We start from the raw sequence: 18,262 nt of genomic DNA on the forward strand, positions 1-18,262 counted from the left end.
ATTTCAATGGAACCGTCAGGAAGACTGCCTGAGGTTGAGTGCGCTCCTATTGTCCTAAGTTCCTATGGAGCAATCAAGAAATGTCCCAATTTATTTTTTCATTAAGGCCAGATTTTACCATATTAAGCAAAACAATGCAAAGGTTTCCCTTTCCTTGTGTATTTCACAGGTGGGGCGCCCTTGCTTAGGTCTTACTTTTTCCAAGATTAGCCACTCAAGATCGTATTCTGTGTGTTGTTTGTCTTGGCAATGCTGGACCACAGGAGCACAAAGCTTCTTGGTCCTAATAGCTGATTTGTGCTCACTGAAACAAGTTCTAAACTCTCTACCAGTTTCACAGATATAGCCTAGGCAACATTGCCATAGAATAAGATACACTGTATTTTTGCTTTTGCAGTGGTTTGTGTTCTTTAAAATACCTCTGCAACCTCTGTATTCCCATTGCTCCATAGTAAGGGCTGATACACAGGTTCTCTTGCTTGAATCTGGTGTGGCCCAGTTAAGCATGGGCGAATTTTGCGAATCTCGCGTTTGCGAATTTTGCGGATTTGCGAACTCGCAATTCGCAAAATCCGCGAATTCTCGCGAATGTGCGGATTTTTTTTTTGTGTGTTCGCGCGGGTTTCTGCCAGTTCGCGAGGGTTTTGTACAATTTCGCAAACGCGAACTTACCTGTCGGGTCGCAAGTTTCGCGAACTTGTTGTTTCTACGTGTCCAGCCTGTTTGGGAAACTCTTCTTCATCACTACCACTTTCTGTCACCACTGCCACTCTCTGACTACTCATGCCACCCTCTGGCCCACCCATGCCACCCTCTGTTTCATCACAGCACCCTCTGGTTGTCCAGTCAGTGTACATTATTGTGGCAAAGCAAGCACACCTTCCCTGCCTCAAGTGACCTGAATTAATTTGGGGCTGATTAATGTGTCACAGAATATTTTTTTAGCTGGCACCTGCTTCCTTAGTGCTTCCTGATTAGTGATCTTTTGCACTTGCTAAGTGCTTTCATTGTTGCAAAATTAGTTACAACACCTGCCCTGCCCCAACTGACAATATTGAATTAGGGGCTGATTAATGGATTTGAACTTCCAGCCTGGCTCCTGCTTGTCTCCCTTAGCTGTAATTCAGGACCTTTGTGGCATATGTGTAACTATTCTGAGGTTCAGAGCAGGGTCACATAATAGTTGCAACTGGCAACTGAACTCTGGAGGGGGCCCTCAGGAAGCACTACAGGAAATGGCTACTAATGATGAGCCTGAACTTTTGAACCTGGTAAGTAGTTTCAGTTTTGCTAAGATCGTATTTCTGCAATTTTGCGCTTATTCGCGGGGCGCGAAGTTGTACTGGGAAGCCGCGAACTCACGCGAACAGTGCGAGCAAGCCATAAAATCCGCTGCTCGCGGATTTGCGGATTTTGCGGGAGATTCGCGAATCTCGCGGATTGCGAATTTACCGAAAATCCGCAAAATCCGCGAGCGAAACGGATTTTCCGCCCATGCTTAGGCCCAGTTTGTCTCTTAAATGAGCTAGGCTCCTGTATGCCAGCAGGGGTTGTTGTAGCTTTTCCTCCTCGTCATATATGTTTAAAAGCTTCTAATTTTTGTCAAATATCTTTTTGATCTTAAAATTGTGATTAGTGTGATTGATGACACAAGCTAACTCTGGGAAAAGCACTACGCTACGTAGTTTGTGAAGTTTGCGCAACTGCGCACTACGCGAACTGCACATAGCACAGTGCAAACACACGTAGTGTAGCGTAGGAGGTAAGGTTTCTCATTGCGAGTGGTCGTGTATGATTGCACAGTGCCTGATGCTTGTCCGCACTGTGCAATCATTGAAAAAGGCATCTTGCACAGTGCGAACAGGGTACTACGCAGTTCGCGTAGTGCTACGCCTAGCTCTCGTAGTGCGAAGTGCACTTTGCATAGCTACGCGTATCGCTACTTCGCGAACTATGCCCAGGGTTAACACAAACCAACTTATCTTCTTTCATCCAGTCCCTACTCTGTATAGGAGCATCACGGTTGGTGTATTTAGCTCTTTTGAAAGTCTCAGGTATCCTCTCTCTAAGAGTCTCTTTTTGAATTGTTCACCATGGATGCCATACTCCTGTGTGTTAGAGCAATATTGCGTGATTCTTAAAAATTCCCCAAAGGGAATGGATTTTTTTTTTTATTAGGATGGTAACTATTGTGTTGCAATATAGTGCCCTTTGCTGTAGGTTTTCTATAGAAACTGACCTGTAGTACCTCGTTGATTCCAGAAATCCAGATGTCTAAGAAATCAACTTTCTCTTTGCTGTATTTAGCTGAGAATTTTAAGTTCTTATCACTTAGATTAATCCATGAAATAAAATCTTGTAAGGCTTCCTCATCTCCTAACCAAACAAAAAAGATATCATCAAGGAAACGAAACCAATGATTGACATTTTCAAAGAATGGCACAACCTCATTGAAGATATGTTTACATTCGTACTGCCCCATATAGAAGTTCACAATACAGGGGCGTATCATGTTATTGTTATTGTTAATAGGAATTTGTTAAGCGCGCGTACACCCAAGGGTTTCATGGCGCTGGTAGCTGGTAGCATGCTCCCATGCTGGTGCCTTTGACTTGGTGGTAGATATTATCATTGAATTCAAAGAAGTTGCTCCAAACCACTATTTCTAGGCAATCCAAGATGAAAAGATCTGTACAATTGCCTGGAGTTCTAGTAAGAAGAGCTGCCACTGCCCCTATTGCCTCCTGCTTAGGAATATTAGTAAAGAGTGTTTCTATGTCAAGGAGGACTAACACTTCCTGCTCTGAATTAAAGGGCACATTCTCTACTTTGGCAGTGATATCGCCAGCATCCCTAATATATGACTGATAGTTCCTACTCCTGGTCACAGGGCACAAAAAGGTATCCACGTACTTGGATAATGGTTCAGTGCTGGCATTAATGAATGAAACAATCAGTCGCAAATGCGAGTCTCCGACATCCTTGTAAGTTTTAATGCACTCCATACAGGGCTGGAGTTACAGGATTAGCTTTGTTCAAAAACTCATATTCTTTTTTTACCAATCTATCTTTCCTGAATTGACTCGCTTGTAGAGTTCAGAGACTGATAATATGGTTTGTATTTTAGTTGTATACACGTGTATCCATAACAACTATACTCCCACCCTTATCGCAGGGTTTGATGGTAATATCAACATTGTTTTGCAATCTGTTGAGGGCAATCAGTTTATCTCTCAATAAATTTGGTGTAACTGGGGGAACATATTTAGTGACATGTTGAAGATCATTAAGAGCCGCTTTTTAAGAAAGTGACAACTTCTGGACCTACCATGTCAAGTGTGGGAGTGAATTTAGATTTTTGTTTACATTCCGAGAAATTAAGATCTAGATCTTCTTGTGTGTTTTGCTTTAAATATTTTCTGAGCCTAATTTTCATGAAGAATGCATAATTTATGGGGATAGCTCTAGTTAGCTTGCTAATTGACCATTTAACATTATCCCTATTCATGTTACTGAGAAAGAATTTTCGTTAGGTAGGATACACCTTATGAGTGTAATTTGCCAGGAGAGCGTGTCACAATCATGCCAGCGGTCTAAACAAAATCATTCTTTCAGTAGACGCCCCTCCTTGGTCGGGAGGTCAGTGTCAGAGTCTGTGACAGGGATACTAAGTCCTAGGTGCCTATAGTTACATACATGAAATTTTTCATTTTTTGAAACTTGGACCCATTACGCTGCTTTGCAATGTATCAGCCTTCAGAGGCCTATGAATATTTTATTAAGAAATCACACACGCATATATAGGTTGTATGACAGCTCATATACCCTTTCCGTCCAATCTACAAGCCTCTGTGATTCAATAGCATTCCTTGGCAAACACCTCACAGTTGGAGCATTTGGAGATCTGGGCATAAGTTTCTTGAAGGTATGCACATCGAACAAGACCTAGGCACCTTACTCTATATATGTATATTAGTGCCTATCACTTCAGATACTTGGGGCCATATTATCAAGAAAGGGCGATACATTACAGCCATTTTTATCGGCAGGAAACTGCAGATAAAGCGGCGATAATGGGCTTGATAATATGCCCTTGTAAATTCCCATTGAAGCCAGGTTCTGGTGTTAACCTAGGCTTCTATGGAAATTTACAAGGGCATATTATCAAGCCCATTATCGCCGCTTTAGCGGCAGTTTCCTGCCGATAAAAGCGGCGATAATGTATCGCCCTTTCTTGATAATATGGCCCTTAGTCTCTTTTGTATGTCATTTTTAGCATCTTCCCAAGTTGTAAATCATAGATATCAGTGCCACCAACTGGACCCATATGTATAGAAGGATTGGTGTCATTACAACGCATACATTTACAACGACCTACCATTACAACGGAACTTTTACAACGCAAAAACTTTTACAACGCATGTATTTACAACGCATGTATTTACAACGCAGGTACCTTTACAACGCATACCATTACAACGCAAGTATTGGTAAATATAAATTAATTTTATAATCGTAAATTAATTGAAAAAATATATAATTTAATGTAATTTAATTTAATTTAATTTTATTTAATTAATTTAATTTAAATTTAATTTTAATTTATTTTTACCCTGTACCCCTGTACCCCAAAAACCCAAAACTGACCCTCAACCCCAAAAATACCCCTTTACCCAAAAACTAAAAACTGACCCTGAACCCCAAAAATACCCCTTTACCCAAAAACTAAAAACTGACCCTGAACCCCAAAAATACCCCTTTACCCAAAAACTAAAAACTGACCCTGAACCCCAAAAAAAACCCTTTACCCAAAAACTAAAAACTGACCCTGAGCCCCAAAAATACCCCTTTACCCAAAAACTAAAAACTGACCCTGAACCCCAAAAATACCCCTTTACCCAAAAACTAAAAACTGACCCTGAACCCCAAAAATACCCCTTTACCCAAAAACTAAAAACTGACCCTGAACCCTAAAAATACCCCTTTACCCAAAAACTAAAAACTGACCCTGAACCCCAAAAATACCCCTTTACCCAAAAACTAAAAACTGACCCAGAACCCTAAAAATACCCCTTTACCCAAAAACTAAAAACTGACCCTGAACCCCAAAAATACCCCTTTACCCAAAAACTAAAAACTGACCCTGAACCCCAAAAATACCCCTTTACCCAAAAACTAAAAACTGACCCTGAACCCCAAAAATACCCCGTTACCCAAAAACTAAAAACTGACCCTGAACCCTAAAAATACCCCTTTACCCAAAAACCCAAAACTGACCCTGAACCCTAAAAATACCCCTTTACCCCAAACATATAACATTTAAAAAATAATTATATACTTACTAATACTTACGTTGTAATGGTATGCGTTGTAAAGGTACCTGCGGTGTAAAAAAATGCGTTGTAAATACATGCGTTGTAAAAGTTTTTGCGTTGTAATAGTTCCGTTGTAATGGTATGTCGTTGTAAAAGTTGCGTTGTAAGTGATGTTTCCCGTATAGAAATATCGAGGTAGAGTTCCTGACCGTGTGGTGGACACATTTAAACCCTATAAGGCCAACTATAGTGAGCTGTGGGTACCCATTCGTACCCATTCGGACAGTAGCTAGTACTTCTGGGTTATAACCTAGGATGATATTGGGCTCCTTATTTTACCACGTATCACGTCCGTCTCGTGCTAGAAATAATTTTTCCTTGCAATATTGGCATTTAAGGTGGCACATGGAATTAAGGATTTTCTTAATCACGCAACAAACATGATACACGTGATATATGGTCTATTGTCTCTAACGTCCTTATTTGGTAATATTGTCTTTGGTGTAGATGCGGTTTCATAATATTTTTAATTATGTCATTTTCTATTATCAAATGGAAAAAGAAATTACCTTTAGATATATAATTAATACGTTTTTACAATCAAATAAGAATACGTTTTTACAATCAAATAAAAAAAAAACAACAGTATGTACAGGTTTATGATTTATTGATTTCAGTATTTGGTCAGCCCATGGAGCCTTAACAGGCCTACATAGAAGAAATAGAGGTCGCTTGGGAGTTTTTCTAGTTTCCAAACAAGGATACATGCGACATACGTTGTAGCAAAAGTGAAATATTTTCAAATGCATGTCCCACAATGACAACATATGCAAAGTGAGCCAGGTTGTCAAGTTTCCTACAGACCTAGGAGGAGTTTGGAAAAGTCTTTGAGCACCCCTTATTTAGAGGCAGTGCAACAGCACCACACCAACAGTGTTTGCTTGTCTATGTTGATATATTGCATAGGGGACTACGTCTGTGACATTGTTTAGATACATTTTAATTTAATTTAGGTGCTTTGTAAACTGTTATAATCATCCCAGAGAAGCAGGTCAGCAAACTGCAGAAGATGTAAGGGCAAGGAATTTCACTACTTATTTCCTAAATAAGAAAAAGCAAGATCCTCAAATGTTTGACAGCAGACATTTTAATTGGGTATCTTTATCTGTGTTCTAAATTGGTTGAATTTAGAATCTATCTGAGGACCATCCTATATCCTCTTCCCAAGGGGGACAGGGCTTGAAATTGGCCTTTTGTAGTATGCACTTGAACTATGGGTTAGTTTGATAATTTACAATACCTATCATTTATCCATTCTGTACTCCAGGGCTCATTGAAATGATTTCTTCAAACTGAGTGAATAGGAGATTTGAATATTGTCAAAAGCAATGAGACTATAGTTTAAAATTAAATATAATAAGGTTTAGCCTAATCAGGTGCTTTGTAAATAAATGTACAATAAGGGAGCATTTAAACATAAAGTATTATTAGGTTTGGATGTGTGCATGTTCCATCATGTTATGAAGTATATTGCTGACATTAAATAGTATGAAATGTAATAATGAACTAATTTTAGGTAAAATTACTTATTAATCAAGAGTTGTTTGTGTGACTTTATTCAAATGGAAATTTAAGTAATGTTGTCATTGATTTGGTCTAACTTTTATATGGATTGTTGCCTTGTCAAAGCTAGGATATAGGGGTACAAACAGAATGTTATACTACGCACACACTTCAAATTTGTGGTCCCTGGACTGTTCCATTGCATTCATGTACTGCTGTTCGGTCACCATTTGCTTTTTTTGCTATTCTCTACAGGTGATGATGATATGTTGGTGAACCCCGACGCCTTGATTAAGTACATGAAGACCATCGACAATGCCTCCTGCTGCCTTCATGGATGGGTGAGGGACCACTCTGATGTGATGCGGAGTACAAAGTATGGAGTCACGCATTCCTTGTTCCCTTTCCCTAAGTATCCAGATTTTCTGTCTGGTGGAGGCTTCCTGGTGCCAGGGGCCACAGTGACAGCTCTCCACCATGCCTCCATCAAGCTGCCAGTATTCCCACTGGATGACGTCTATTTGGGGATGCTCGCACTGGCGGCCAACATCAAACTGCGAAACAGCCCTCTCTTTTTCGTTGCTGGTTTGAAATATGAGACCTGTCCCTACAAGGAGGCGATGGCTGTCCATGGAATTAAACCAGACGATCTTTTACAAATCTGGAAGGAAATGAAGGAGACAGAGTGCACAAATGTTTTCCAGTCGAACAAAACAAATACCTAAAACAGTATACAAATGTTGGCAGACAGCTGTCCAGGCAGGTGTGGGGGGGGGGGGGGGGTAGATTCTGATTGGTCAGCAGGATGGATGGCGAGAAAGTCTTTTGTGAAGTTATTAACTTCTCCACCTGCTACTTAAGGAAGGAGAAAGACTTGTTTGGTGAAACATGCACATCCAGTTCAGGAGACATGCCAGAACATGCTCTGGGAACATGCTCAGGGTACCTCGCTGACTGCCAAACCCAGGGTGGAAAATACATTTCTGGCACTGGCTGCAGCCGCACCGGCTAGCTGAGAAAAGGAAATGGGCGAGGGTGAGGGGGTGAGAAATGTATTCAGCTCATACTTTTTATTAATTAACCACCGGGCACTTGTACTGGCGAAGTATCGCGAAGAACCATTGGAAACATTTTAAGTAACTCCGTGCAATTTCTCTGAATGAAGACGAGTGGTCTGTGGTGACGCTGGGATTCAAAGTGAAGACTTTGATCCTCTCCTGAGCCACTTGACAAGATAGTTGGGACTGTTGGAAAGATGTCATTTTCAAATGTTTATGATCAAAATAAATTATTTTAGTAGCAAAATCATGGCAGACAGACTAATTCCAATAGATTGAAAAATCAAACACATAAAATCTCTTAGTCTTTCATGGGAGAAAATAAATATACTTCCTTCATTGTTATGTCCAGCCTATAAATCAGCAAGGAAATCTTGGATTGTTCCTCTGTGCAGGAATTTAGGGTTTGCACACTGTGCAGAGGCATTCAGAGTTTTAAAATACGACACCGGCAGACCCATTGTATTTGCTGTATCGTGATTCTTGACCTCTATGTGGCACTGGAAGTTGGTAGACAAGATCAAACAGTAACAAAATTAATTTTGTCCTCATAAACTATAGGTCCCGCAAATAATTTTTATCCCTCACTAGCTTTAACTCACAAAAAACTAATTAAGTCGGCATGTTTATAGAAGTATAAGTCACTGTCTGGTTTTATTTAGTCATAACGTGTTCTAAGGAACTGACATTTCATGGCTATTTTACATTTTTAGACCAATTCACATTATTTGGACCATGTGTGCTAACACTCATGGGCTTTCACTAGGGCTTTGTTCCATCAGCCAGTGCCTCTGTCTGTGTAATTATCCAACCTATATGAGCCTATGAATTATTGTACATAGGTGAGGTGCCACTGTATATTTGTTCTACTGTTAGATCCATGTAGGTGCTGTAACTAGATCCATGCAAAAAAGTATGGTAACTACTGTATAATTTTAAAGTGACGTGAATTTTAATGTACTGCTTTTCTATGCACGCTTTTATGGTCACTCGACCGAAATAAAGTTTTATGAAGGAAATAAATATCACCAGCAAGCACATTTAGAGCTTCTGTGAAACCTACATTGGTAAAACATCATCCTTAAATCAATCATTCATTAGACTCAATGGTTTAGTACTTATTCAGAGAGTTTTAATTGTGACCAGATTTCTGTCTACTCCCCAACCTTTCAGGACCTTATGTTTGGTTTATTTTTGGTTTGCTTCCAGAGTTTTTTGTTGCTTTATTTAAAGTTACAGCAAGGCGCCTGCGGGTCAGCTTGAAGCTGCACATTAGGAAATGTTATGCACTTAGTAGGCCATGATTAAAAGGCTGTTGCCTGACAGCAATTCCATGACCAAAAAGAGGTAGGGGGTTTTATGTTTCAAAAACCACTACTTACCATAATGGTGACATTACTAGAAATTATCACATGACCTTTGACCTACAGTGACTTCCCCCAAAAAATCACATGACATTGAATGGGATTCGGATTTGAACAAATTAACCCCTTCCATGCTCTTGACGAGCTCAGCTCGTCATGCAGCACAGTGCTCGTGTGCTCATGACGAGCTGAGCTCGTCATGACCACACCCGTTTCTATTGTGGTCCGGCACAGTAGAAAAATATTTAGAGCATCCAAGAGGTTAATGTTTGTCTAATGACCTATGATGTCCTTATTATGTAAATGTAATAACATAAAGTGGGGTTTGCCCTTGTGGCCAGCCTGTACCTCACAAACAATGTGACAGTCATAAACTCCAACTGCGCAGACTTTACAGGGTGTTTGGTGATTCTCTCCCCGCTCATGAACACTGCTCTACACATGTCTACAGATAAAAACTGAAGCTTGTCCAAAAGCAGTAAGATGACCTGGATAGGAGAAGGTTGGCAGTAAACAGAGCCCACATGATCTGCCTCTAGCACGTGCCTGGTTCCTGCCCCCTGCTTGTGCTGTTTCTACTTCCTCAGGTCCAATGCTTGTGAGCCACTGCTGCCAGCAACTACACTGCACCCATCCAGCATGTAGTGCTATGAAAGCTAAAGAGGGGCCAGTACCATAATGGTTTTCCTCGATAGAAGCAGTCTACACAAAGAAGAGTCTGGCTACTCAAGAGGATGAGCAGATGCTGCGGGCCGATGCTGCTGTAGATTTGTTTTCGCTATGCGGGCAGAAGGTGCAGCAGCCATGCATCACTGTGTAGGAGGCAGGTCTATCCAATTGAATTTCTTTCTTTCTGCAGAAAATGTCTTAAAAAGTGTCACATACAACAGACTACATAAAATCATTTGTATTTAGAACACATTCGTACAAAAAATTCATACATTTTTTAAATAATAACCATCAGAACATCATTAATATTAAGAAGATAAGAGCAGAAGAAGAAAAAAATATATGTACACAATGTTAAAACAGCTCAAAATCACTTTAGTAATAATTGCACAGTAAAAAGCCTCCTTGGTTGTTGGCCAACAGTTTGTGATGGTGTATCCCCTATATAATGCATCGAGGGATAGGCCATTTAGATACTAGTAGCCACTCTGCTACATGTTGGGTGACCTGCCTGCCTCTTTGACCTGATACCCCACATGTCGCAGAGGAACTTAGCAACTGCCAAACAAACACAGCCATTTCCGTCTTGGACATGCGTAAGCAGGACATGCAAACAGCACATGGGCTATGGATTCTACAGGAGCCTTGCATCCTAGACAGTTACTGAGGCATGGGTCTTTAGTGTGCCATCTGGCTTTTACCTTATTTACTGGGAGTGTGCCAAGCATGAATTGGACGTAGAGCTTTCTGGCTTGGGTTACTTGTATTAGATCAAAATAGGGTTCAAGAAGTCTGGTTTCTTTGTGGAGTAGAAAATATGTAGTTAGTTTACCCCTCTCGACCCTGCCAATGACTGCTTGTGCTACCCATTCCCAATAGTGCTTTTCGGGTCTCGGCTAGAAGCGCGCGTATCGCGTTCTCGCCGAAGAACTATAGTTGTCGGCTCAGCCGACAAACGAGTGGAGACAAGAGCTGGCCACGCGCGCAGCATTGTCTATGGCAGAGGCGGATTCAGACGCGCGCCTTCGGATTGGGTCGCGCGCGTGAGCTTGTAACGTAAACAGTTCACGCACGTGACCCAATCCCAGGGCGCGCATCTGAATCCGCCTCTGCCATGATGGTGCCCTGTCCGCTCTTGCTTGGCGCGCTGTTCATGCTTCGTTAATGCGAATACATTCAATATATAGCATGCGTACACAAAACAATATCAGGTTAGTATTTTGCGACATGTGATGTGCTGTCGAGCATAGTGTTCGTCCTGCACTCATGCGCAGTATGTGTCATTGGTCCGTCTTTAATACATGAGGGATCCATATGAATCGGATGCGAGTGCCTGAAAAAAGCTATGTAATTCTGCCTCCAACCTTTATGTATCAGGCTGACTGTCTTACACTCAAACATACTTGCGTTTAATACTATTTACAAGTGACACGTGTAAAAACAGTGTCTACGATTAGCATGCGCATGGAATATCTTCTACTAACCATGCGCATGCGTGAGAACACCTTCTACATACCATTAGACGTGCTGTGTTGCGGAACGATGTGACTGTATAGCACACATGCGCAGTTCATTCAGGAACTTTTTTTGCAACACATGATCATACATCTGCACTGTCACTGGCTAACCGAATTGAGAGACGTGTTTAAAAAGAGGTGTCTCCTCAGTACCGCAGGGGCGTAACAAACGCCCCCGCAGCCCCCGCGGTGCGGGGGGGCCCCACTCTCTTCAGTAAATGAAGGGGGCCCCCTCAGCTCTTCTGAGAGCTGTGAGAGAGGCTTGCGCTACAGCACGCCTCTCTCCCTCCAAAGCAGGTGCAGGCTGTCTGCAGCCTGCTCCTAGCTCTGAGCCCCTCCCACTGACTGAAGAGAAACAATGTATCAAGTTAAATTGTTTCTCTTCAGCCAGAGCGCTTGAGGCCAGAAAGAGAATGGGGTGGGGGCCCCAGAGAGCAGGAGGCACTGGGAATGAGGGCTTGCAGAGACCTGCAAATATCTTCCCCTAACCAGTTTGTGGTTAAAAGGTAGCTGCAGTTAAACGCTAGTTGTGTGGCTAATTAAGGGTGCGCACCTTTTATTCTTCCAAACAAACCAGTAGTATAGTATTTGAAAAACATGGGATAGTAAGAGCCAAGCTAGGGGGCGCTAGAGGGCGCACTGCAGAATGGCCGCACTGCCGTGAGGCTCCTGCTGCCCGGAGCTATTATCCGTTTATTGATCCTGCTGACCATCACTGCGCCCTGATCTGACCCCGGATCTTTGCTGATATACCTGCTGGGCACCCACGGTCAAACTCCTGTGCTGATCGGTGCTTGCTAGCTGAAGTTACGAGGACTCCAAGTTTTCCCCGACTTGCGCTCTGGATGTCGGCTGCTTCATAGCCCGGCGTCACTTTTTACTCTAGCCCGAGGCTTCGCACTTGGGGTGGAGGCCCGAGCCCCCCTCCCTCCTCCGGGCCAGATTGCCGACTAGGCGCGCTGCGGAGCGCTCCCTCGGGACGAGTCTGGGTGACGGTCTCCACTTCTGGCTGTTCCGGAGCTGTGAAATAGCGGAGGTGTCGCGGCCTGTCGATTGGGCGCGAAGGAGGCGAGCCCTTGGCCTGAGAGGAGCGGCGGCCATTGTTTCATCGGGAGTGGCGGGGAATCCATGCCTGCTCATGCCCCCGACTGCGGTGAGTGGTCGAGTGTTGGAAACAGCCTACGATTTGGCCTTTGTCGATTTGTTTGCCCCCTCAAGCTGGTGGCTGTTTGTCATGGGGAAACCGGACACTAAGCAGTCCAAATTATCCTTTGACTCGGGGGCGGCCAGGAGGGGTATGCGCCTGGTGCAGGAGGCCGGGAGTTCACGGTCTCCCCCCCGGCCTGTCGCTGACACGGAGCCGCGGCTGCAGGCCCCGGACTTTCAGCAGATGATGCAGGAGATGAGGCAAGGATTTGCCACTATAGTGGACAAAGTGGACAAACTGTCGTCGCGCATGGATGCGGTGGTGCAGAAACTGGATGTGCATGAGGAACGCCTAACATCGGCGGAACAGCGCATCTCTGATCACGACGATACTGCCGCCACCCATACCACCCAGTTGGCGAGAATGGACAATATATTGCGGGTGATTGCCGCTAAGAATGAGGAGTTGGAGGCGAGGAGTCGGCGCAACAACGTACGGATAGTAGGTGTGCCGGAGACGACGAATGTTGGGAAAATGGAGACATATGTGGAGAGACTCCTTGTCGGTGCCATTGGTGCGGATGCCTTCTCGTCGCAGTTCATCGTTGAGAGGGCGCACCGCTCGCTTGGGCCTAGGCCGGCCTCTGGGGCTGCGCCGCGCCCTATAATTGCACGTCTGCTGAATTACCGGGACGCTGCCCTCAGAGCGGCCCGCACTAATCGTACCCTGTCCTTTGATGGGGTTAACTTTACCGTATACCCGGATTTCACGCCGATGGTGCAGGACCAGCGTCGTAAATTCCTAGGGGTAAAGAAGAAGCTTCGGGACCTTCAAGTTGACTATGCTTTGCTTTATCCTGCTAAGCTGAGGGTGACCCATCAGGCAAAGCAACACTTTTTCACTAACCCGCAGCATGCTGAGGACTTTGTTAAGCGTCTCAAGCAAGAACGATCTGCTGCTGACCGGGGAGATGACCGGGACCCCGGCGGCGATCAGTCGGCGGCTGAGGAGGAGGTCGCTTGAATAGGGTGATTTTCCATTCATGAGACGGTGATGGCGCCGACTGCTTCTGTGGCCTCGGCGCTGCCTTGCCTAGTACTGTGGAGGATAATCATGTTGGATTGCTGCTTTGTGTTTGAATATCGGTCCTTGGGGACAGCATGGGGACGATGGTTGGCGCCTTTTTTTGTGCTCCGGGCACCCACCCCCGCACTGCGCCTGGGCCGTGTGAGACTCGTTGGCTCAGAGACTGGCGTGGTGTGTGGGAGTGGTGCTGTGCACCTCTAGTGGGTACCCCATAGGGTGTCCCCCACTATTACCTTTGTTTGGGATTCTAGTCCTTTGTTGGTTGACTGGATGGATGTTTGGGGTGAGAGGGGGGTGGGTGTTTGTGTGTCCTGATAGTTGGGGATTCATCAGGTGGGAGGTGGGGGAGGGGACTATATGGTTGGCACGAGGTCGGCCCGGTCCTTTTGATTGTGATGCTTTTTGCTTTGGCTGTGTGCTTGCGCGGATGCGGCCACATTTCTGCGGTACTGGCTGGTCCTTTGGCCTGCTGGACCTTATTGGTTCTGTGACCTTTGCCTCCGTGATCCCTAGACCGGGGTGTCATGGCCGCTATCTCCGTTTGCTGGATGGACATGAGCGTGCTACGTGGGGAACGCGCATGCGTGTTGAGGACCGGGAGAGATGTGTATACTGCGCATTGAGTGTTGCACTTCTTGCGTGCCTGTTGCACGTATGGTGCTGTTTGGGGATGGGCGGTGGGTTTCTTGTTGGTTGGCTTGGAGATGGCTGGGATGATTGTGGAGTGTATGTAGTGGGGCGGTTGTGGGGTGGGCGGGTGAATTGCTGTTGTTTGACATTGAAAGTCTGTTACACTGCCCCGCATCACTGGGTCCTATGGTGCCCGGATTATGGCTGATGTCGACTGAAACTACAGACAAGATATCGATATTGTCCTGGAATGTACGGGGTCTTAATGATGCCAGAAACTGTCGACATGTGCTACAGTATTTGGATAGGCATGCTATTAATGTGGCCCTCCTGCAGGAGACGCATCTGCGGCGTGGGCCTGCTCCTAGGTTTGGTGGGCGATGGGCTGCGGTTAGGGTATTTGCATCGTACTCCTCGTATGCTCGTGGGGCTGTTATTCTTGTTAAAAGATCACTCGCCTTTCAAGAACTGGGGTCGGTGGAGGATCCTGAGGGGCGCTATGTGCTGTTATGGGGGCGGCTTGGGCAAGTCACTGTGCTGTTTGTCAATTGCTATGCTCCTAATGTTGATACGCCAGCTTTCTTCCTTACCCTGTGGGGCCATGTTTTTGCTGTCGATGCCTCCCATATTGTGTGGGGGGGTGATTTCAATTTTGCATTTCAAGCTCTGATGGATAGGTCGGAAGGGTGCCCTCAGTACAATGTGCAAGCTAGGGATGTGTTGCGGGGCATTGTTGAAGAAGCTGGACTGATTGACTGTTGGAGGTATGCTCATCCTGCCACTAGGGAGGGCACGCATTACACTGCGCATCCACGCTCATGGGCGAGGCTTGACTATGTCTTTCTCTCCAGGGGGCTGGTAGCCGGTCTGCGGGAGGCGGTACATTTGGCTCGGACATACTCGGATCACTGTCCGGTGAGGGTTGTGCTTTCTGTGCCCGGCCTGCACAGGCCGCGCCCACCTTGGCGCCTTTTCCCGACTGCCCTGCTTGACCCTGTGTTTAAGGCGGAGCTTGGTGAGGAGGTGGAAGCGTTCTTCCCGAGGAACAAAGGCTCTGTTGATAGCGTCGAGGTGATATGGGAGGCTTTTAAGGTTACGATCCGGGGTGTCACTATATCCAAGAGTTGCGGGATGCTTAAATTGATAGTTCGAACTCTCGAGGGCTTGGAGGGGGATTTACGAGACTTGGAGCGCAGATTGCAGGCTGGTTCTGATCCCGATCTACTGGGCCAGTTCCGCACCAAGCTCTCCGAATATGAGGAAGAGGCTGCCAGGGAGGCAAAACATAGGGGGAAGTACTGGACGGCGAGGAGATACTGTGAAGGAGAGAGGCCAGGGAAGGTCCTTGCTGCGCTTACTAGGCATCAAAGGTATGGTTCGGACGTGCTGGAGTTGGTTTTGCCGGATGGCACTCGCTGTCGGGACACTGAGGAGATTCAGAGTACATTTATTCACCATTACACCCAACTGTACACAACACAGCAGTCAGGGGAGACACGATATGGCGGATTCTTGGATGATTTGGCGCTCTGTTGGTTGTCGGACGATCATCGGGCGTTCTTGGGTAGACCTCTTGAGGTAGAGGAGATCAGGGGTGCCATCATGTCTTTGAATAACGGGAAGGCCACAGGGTTGGACGGCCTTCCTGCTGAATTCTATAAATGTTATGTGTATATTATGGCCCCCGTTCTCCGCGAGGTTTTTGAGGAATCCCTGGAAGAGGGACGGCTGCCAGGCTCCATGAGAGAGGTTGCTATTACCTCGTTACTCAAGCCGGGTAAGGATCCCCTGGACGTGGGCTCCTATAGGCCCCTCTCATTACTTAATTGTGATGTCAAGATACTTGCAAAGGTTTTGGCGGTCAGATTGTCTGAGCTCATGCCTGTTATTGTCTTGCCGGACCAGTCGGGGTTTGTGCCTGGCCGCGCCACTTACCACAATCTTCGGACTTTGTTTTCCCTTATCCCGACTATTGCTCCTGAGCTTCCGGTCGCCGCCATCTTCCTAGACGCTACTAAGGCGTTTGATTCGGTGGAGTGGGGTTACCTTATTGATGTCCTCTGCCGGATGGGGTTTCCTCGGATCTTTATATCTTGGATCAAGCTCCTGTATACCGACCCGGTGGCAAGAGTGGTGGTAAATGGTGTGCTTTCCCCCCAATTTCCTCTTACTAGAGGAACCCGACAGGGATGTCCCCTTTCGCCCCTCCTATTTGCCATCGCCATAGAGCCCTTGGCTTGCAGGATTCGCCAGAGACACCAGCAGAGCGCGTTCAATTGTTTCCAACGCCAGATCGGGATCTCTTTGTATGCGGATGATGTCACGCTCTATGTTAAGGATCCACAGAACAACCTTAATGCGCTCTTGCGTGAGCTGGTGGCTTTCGGGGGTGTCTCCGGGATACACATTAACTGGCAGAAGTCCCAACTCTTCCCGCTCACCGCCGCGGTTCATAGATTTTCTCTTGATTTCCCTTTGGAGTGGTGTGATTCGGAGCTGCGGTACCTTGGCATTGTTGTGTCATTGGACAGGGGAGAGACTGTCAGGCTTAACTACGGCGTGGCTATTACTAAACTAGCGGATGACGTCACTAGATGGATGTCGTTGCCTCTTTCCATGGCTGGTCGGGCGTCCCTTATCAAAATGGTGGTCCTGCCCCGGTTTCTGTATCTTTTTCAAAATATTCCGTATCACCCTGGGGCTTACTTTTTTCGTAGGCTCCGTTCGGAGCTCATCCGATTGTTCTGGGGTGGCAAACAGCCACGTGTGGCGTGGGCTACCCTTACATTACCCTATGCTGATGGGGGCTTTGATGTCCTTGATTTCGAGCTTTATTATCTTAGCGCTCAAACGCACTATGCCTACCATTGGATGCGCCCCACGCCATTTATGCCACAAATCGCGGCTGAACATTGGGTTGCCCATCCGCTCCCACTGGAGGGGATGGTGCTGGGCACTGTGTCCGATGTGGACACACCTCAAACGACGGTGACATGCACAGTGGACGCTTGGAAATGGGTGGCGCGATTGTTGGGTGTTTCCTTTCTCTACTCGCCTGCGCTGCCCCTAGCCTATCACCCGGCTCTATCTCTTTTGCAGGAGACGGGGTTTCAGCGGCTTTGTAAGCGGCTTGGTATCCTTACATGGGGGGGCGTTTTTCATGAGGGTGCTTTCCGTACACAGGCTCAGTTTTTTGGATCTGCCGACTGTTCCCCTTTGGAGCTGTTTTATTATGTTCGTCTGAGACAGGGCCTGCGTACCTTGTTGCCGGATTTCCCTTCGGAGCCGGAGGTGAACCTTCCTCTCCATGTACTCTTGGTCTCAGATGGTCGTCATTTAGTTTCGAAGTTGTATGGGGCCATTCGGCGGCAACGGTCTGTCCCGGCCAGCCGGGTGCGGGAGCAATGGGATGCTGAGCTGGGCGTCACTATTACTGACGAGCAATGGACGTACTGCTGTGGTCTTACTGCCAATGTCTCCTCCAGTTGCCGTCTGAAAATCATACATTACAAATTCGTCCAAAGGTTTTATTACACCCCGGCGAGGAAACTTCGGTTTCATTTGGCGGAAGATGACAGATGTGCTTGGTGCCGAGCAGAGGGTGCTGACTTTCTGCATTTGGCGTGGGGATGTGCGGGTGTTCTGGAATATTGGGTTCAGGTCCATGCGGCTCTTCAGATTATGACTGATGATGGAGTACTGTTTGACCCCTTGGTGCTACTGCTGGGATATACCAGGGACGTACCTGCCCTCCACCGTAGATTTGCCGACGTGGCATTGTTGTTGGCTAAACGTAGAGTTGCCTGTTGTTGGGGTCGTGGCAGGGTGCCACAGTTCAAGGATTGGCTACGTGATCTCATTTATTGTCAGGACCAATATAATGTCTATGCGGAGCTGATGCCCGTGAGGTGTA

The 18,262-nt window shown here is 46.0% G+C and overlaps 1 protein-coding gene across 1 annotated transcript in view; it reads left to right on the forward strand.

The window, feature by feature from the left end:
• LOC147678675 (beta-1,3-galactosyltransferase 5-like) overlaps positions 1 to 7,648 on the forward strand; it is a 130,021-nt gene extending 122,373 nt beyond the window's left edge. Inside the window, exon 3 of the mRNA XM_086946132.1 lies at positions 7,134 to 7,648. Within this exon, the coding sequence (XP_086802258.1) occupies positions 7,134 to 7,603 (470 nt within the window). The 3' untranslated portion in view covers positions 7,604 to 7,648. The remainder of the gene's footprint in view (positions 1 to 7,133) is intronic.
• Positions 7,649 to 18,262: the final 10,614 nt, after the last annotated feature.

The sequence above is a fragment of the Lissotriton vulgaris genome, chromosome 12 (genome assembly GCF_964263255.1).
Source record: "Lissotriton vulgaris chromosome 12, aLisVul1.2, whole genome shotgun sequence".
Taxonomy (NCBI): Eukaryota; Metazoa; Chordata; class Amphibia; order Caudata; family Salamandridae; genus Lissotriton; species Lissotriton vulgaris.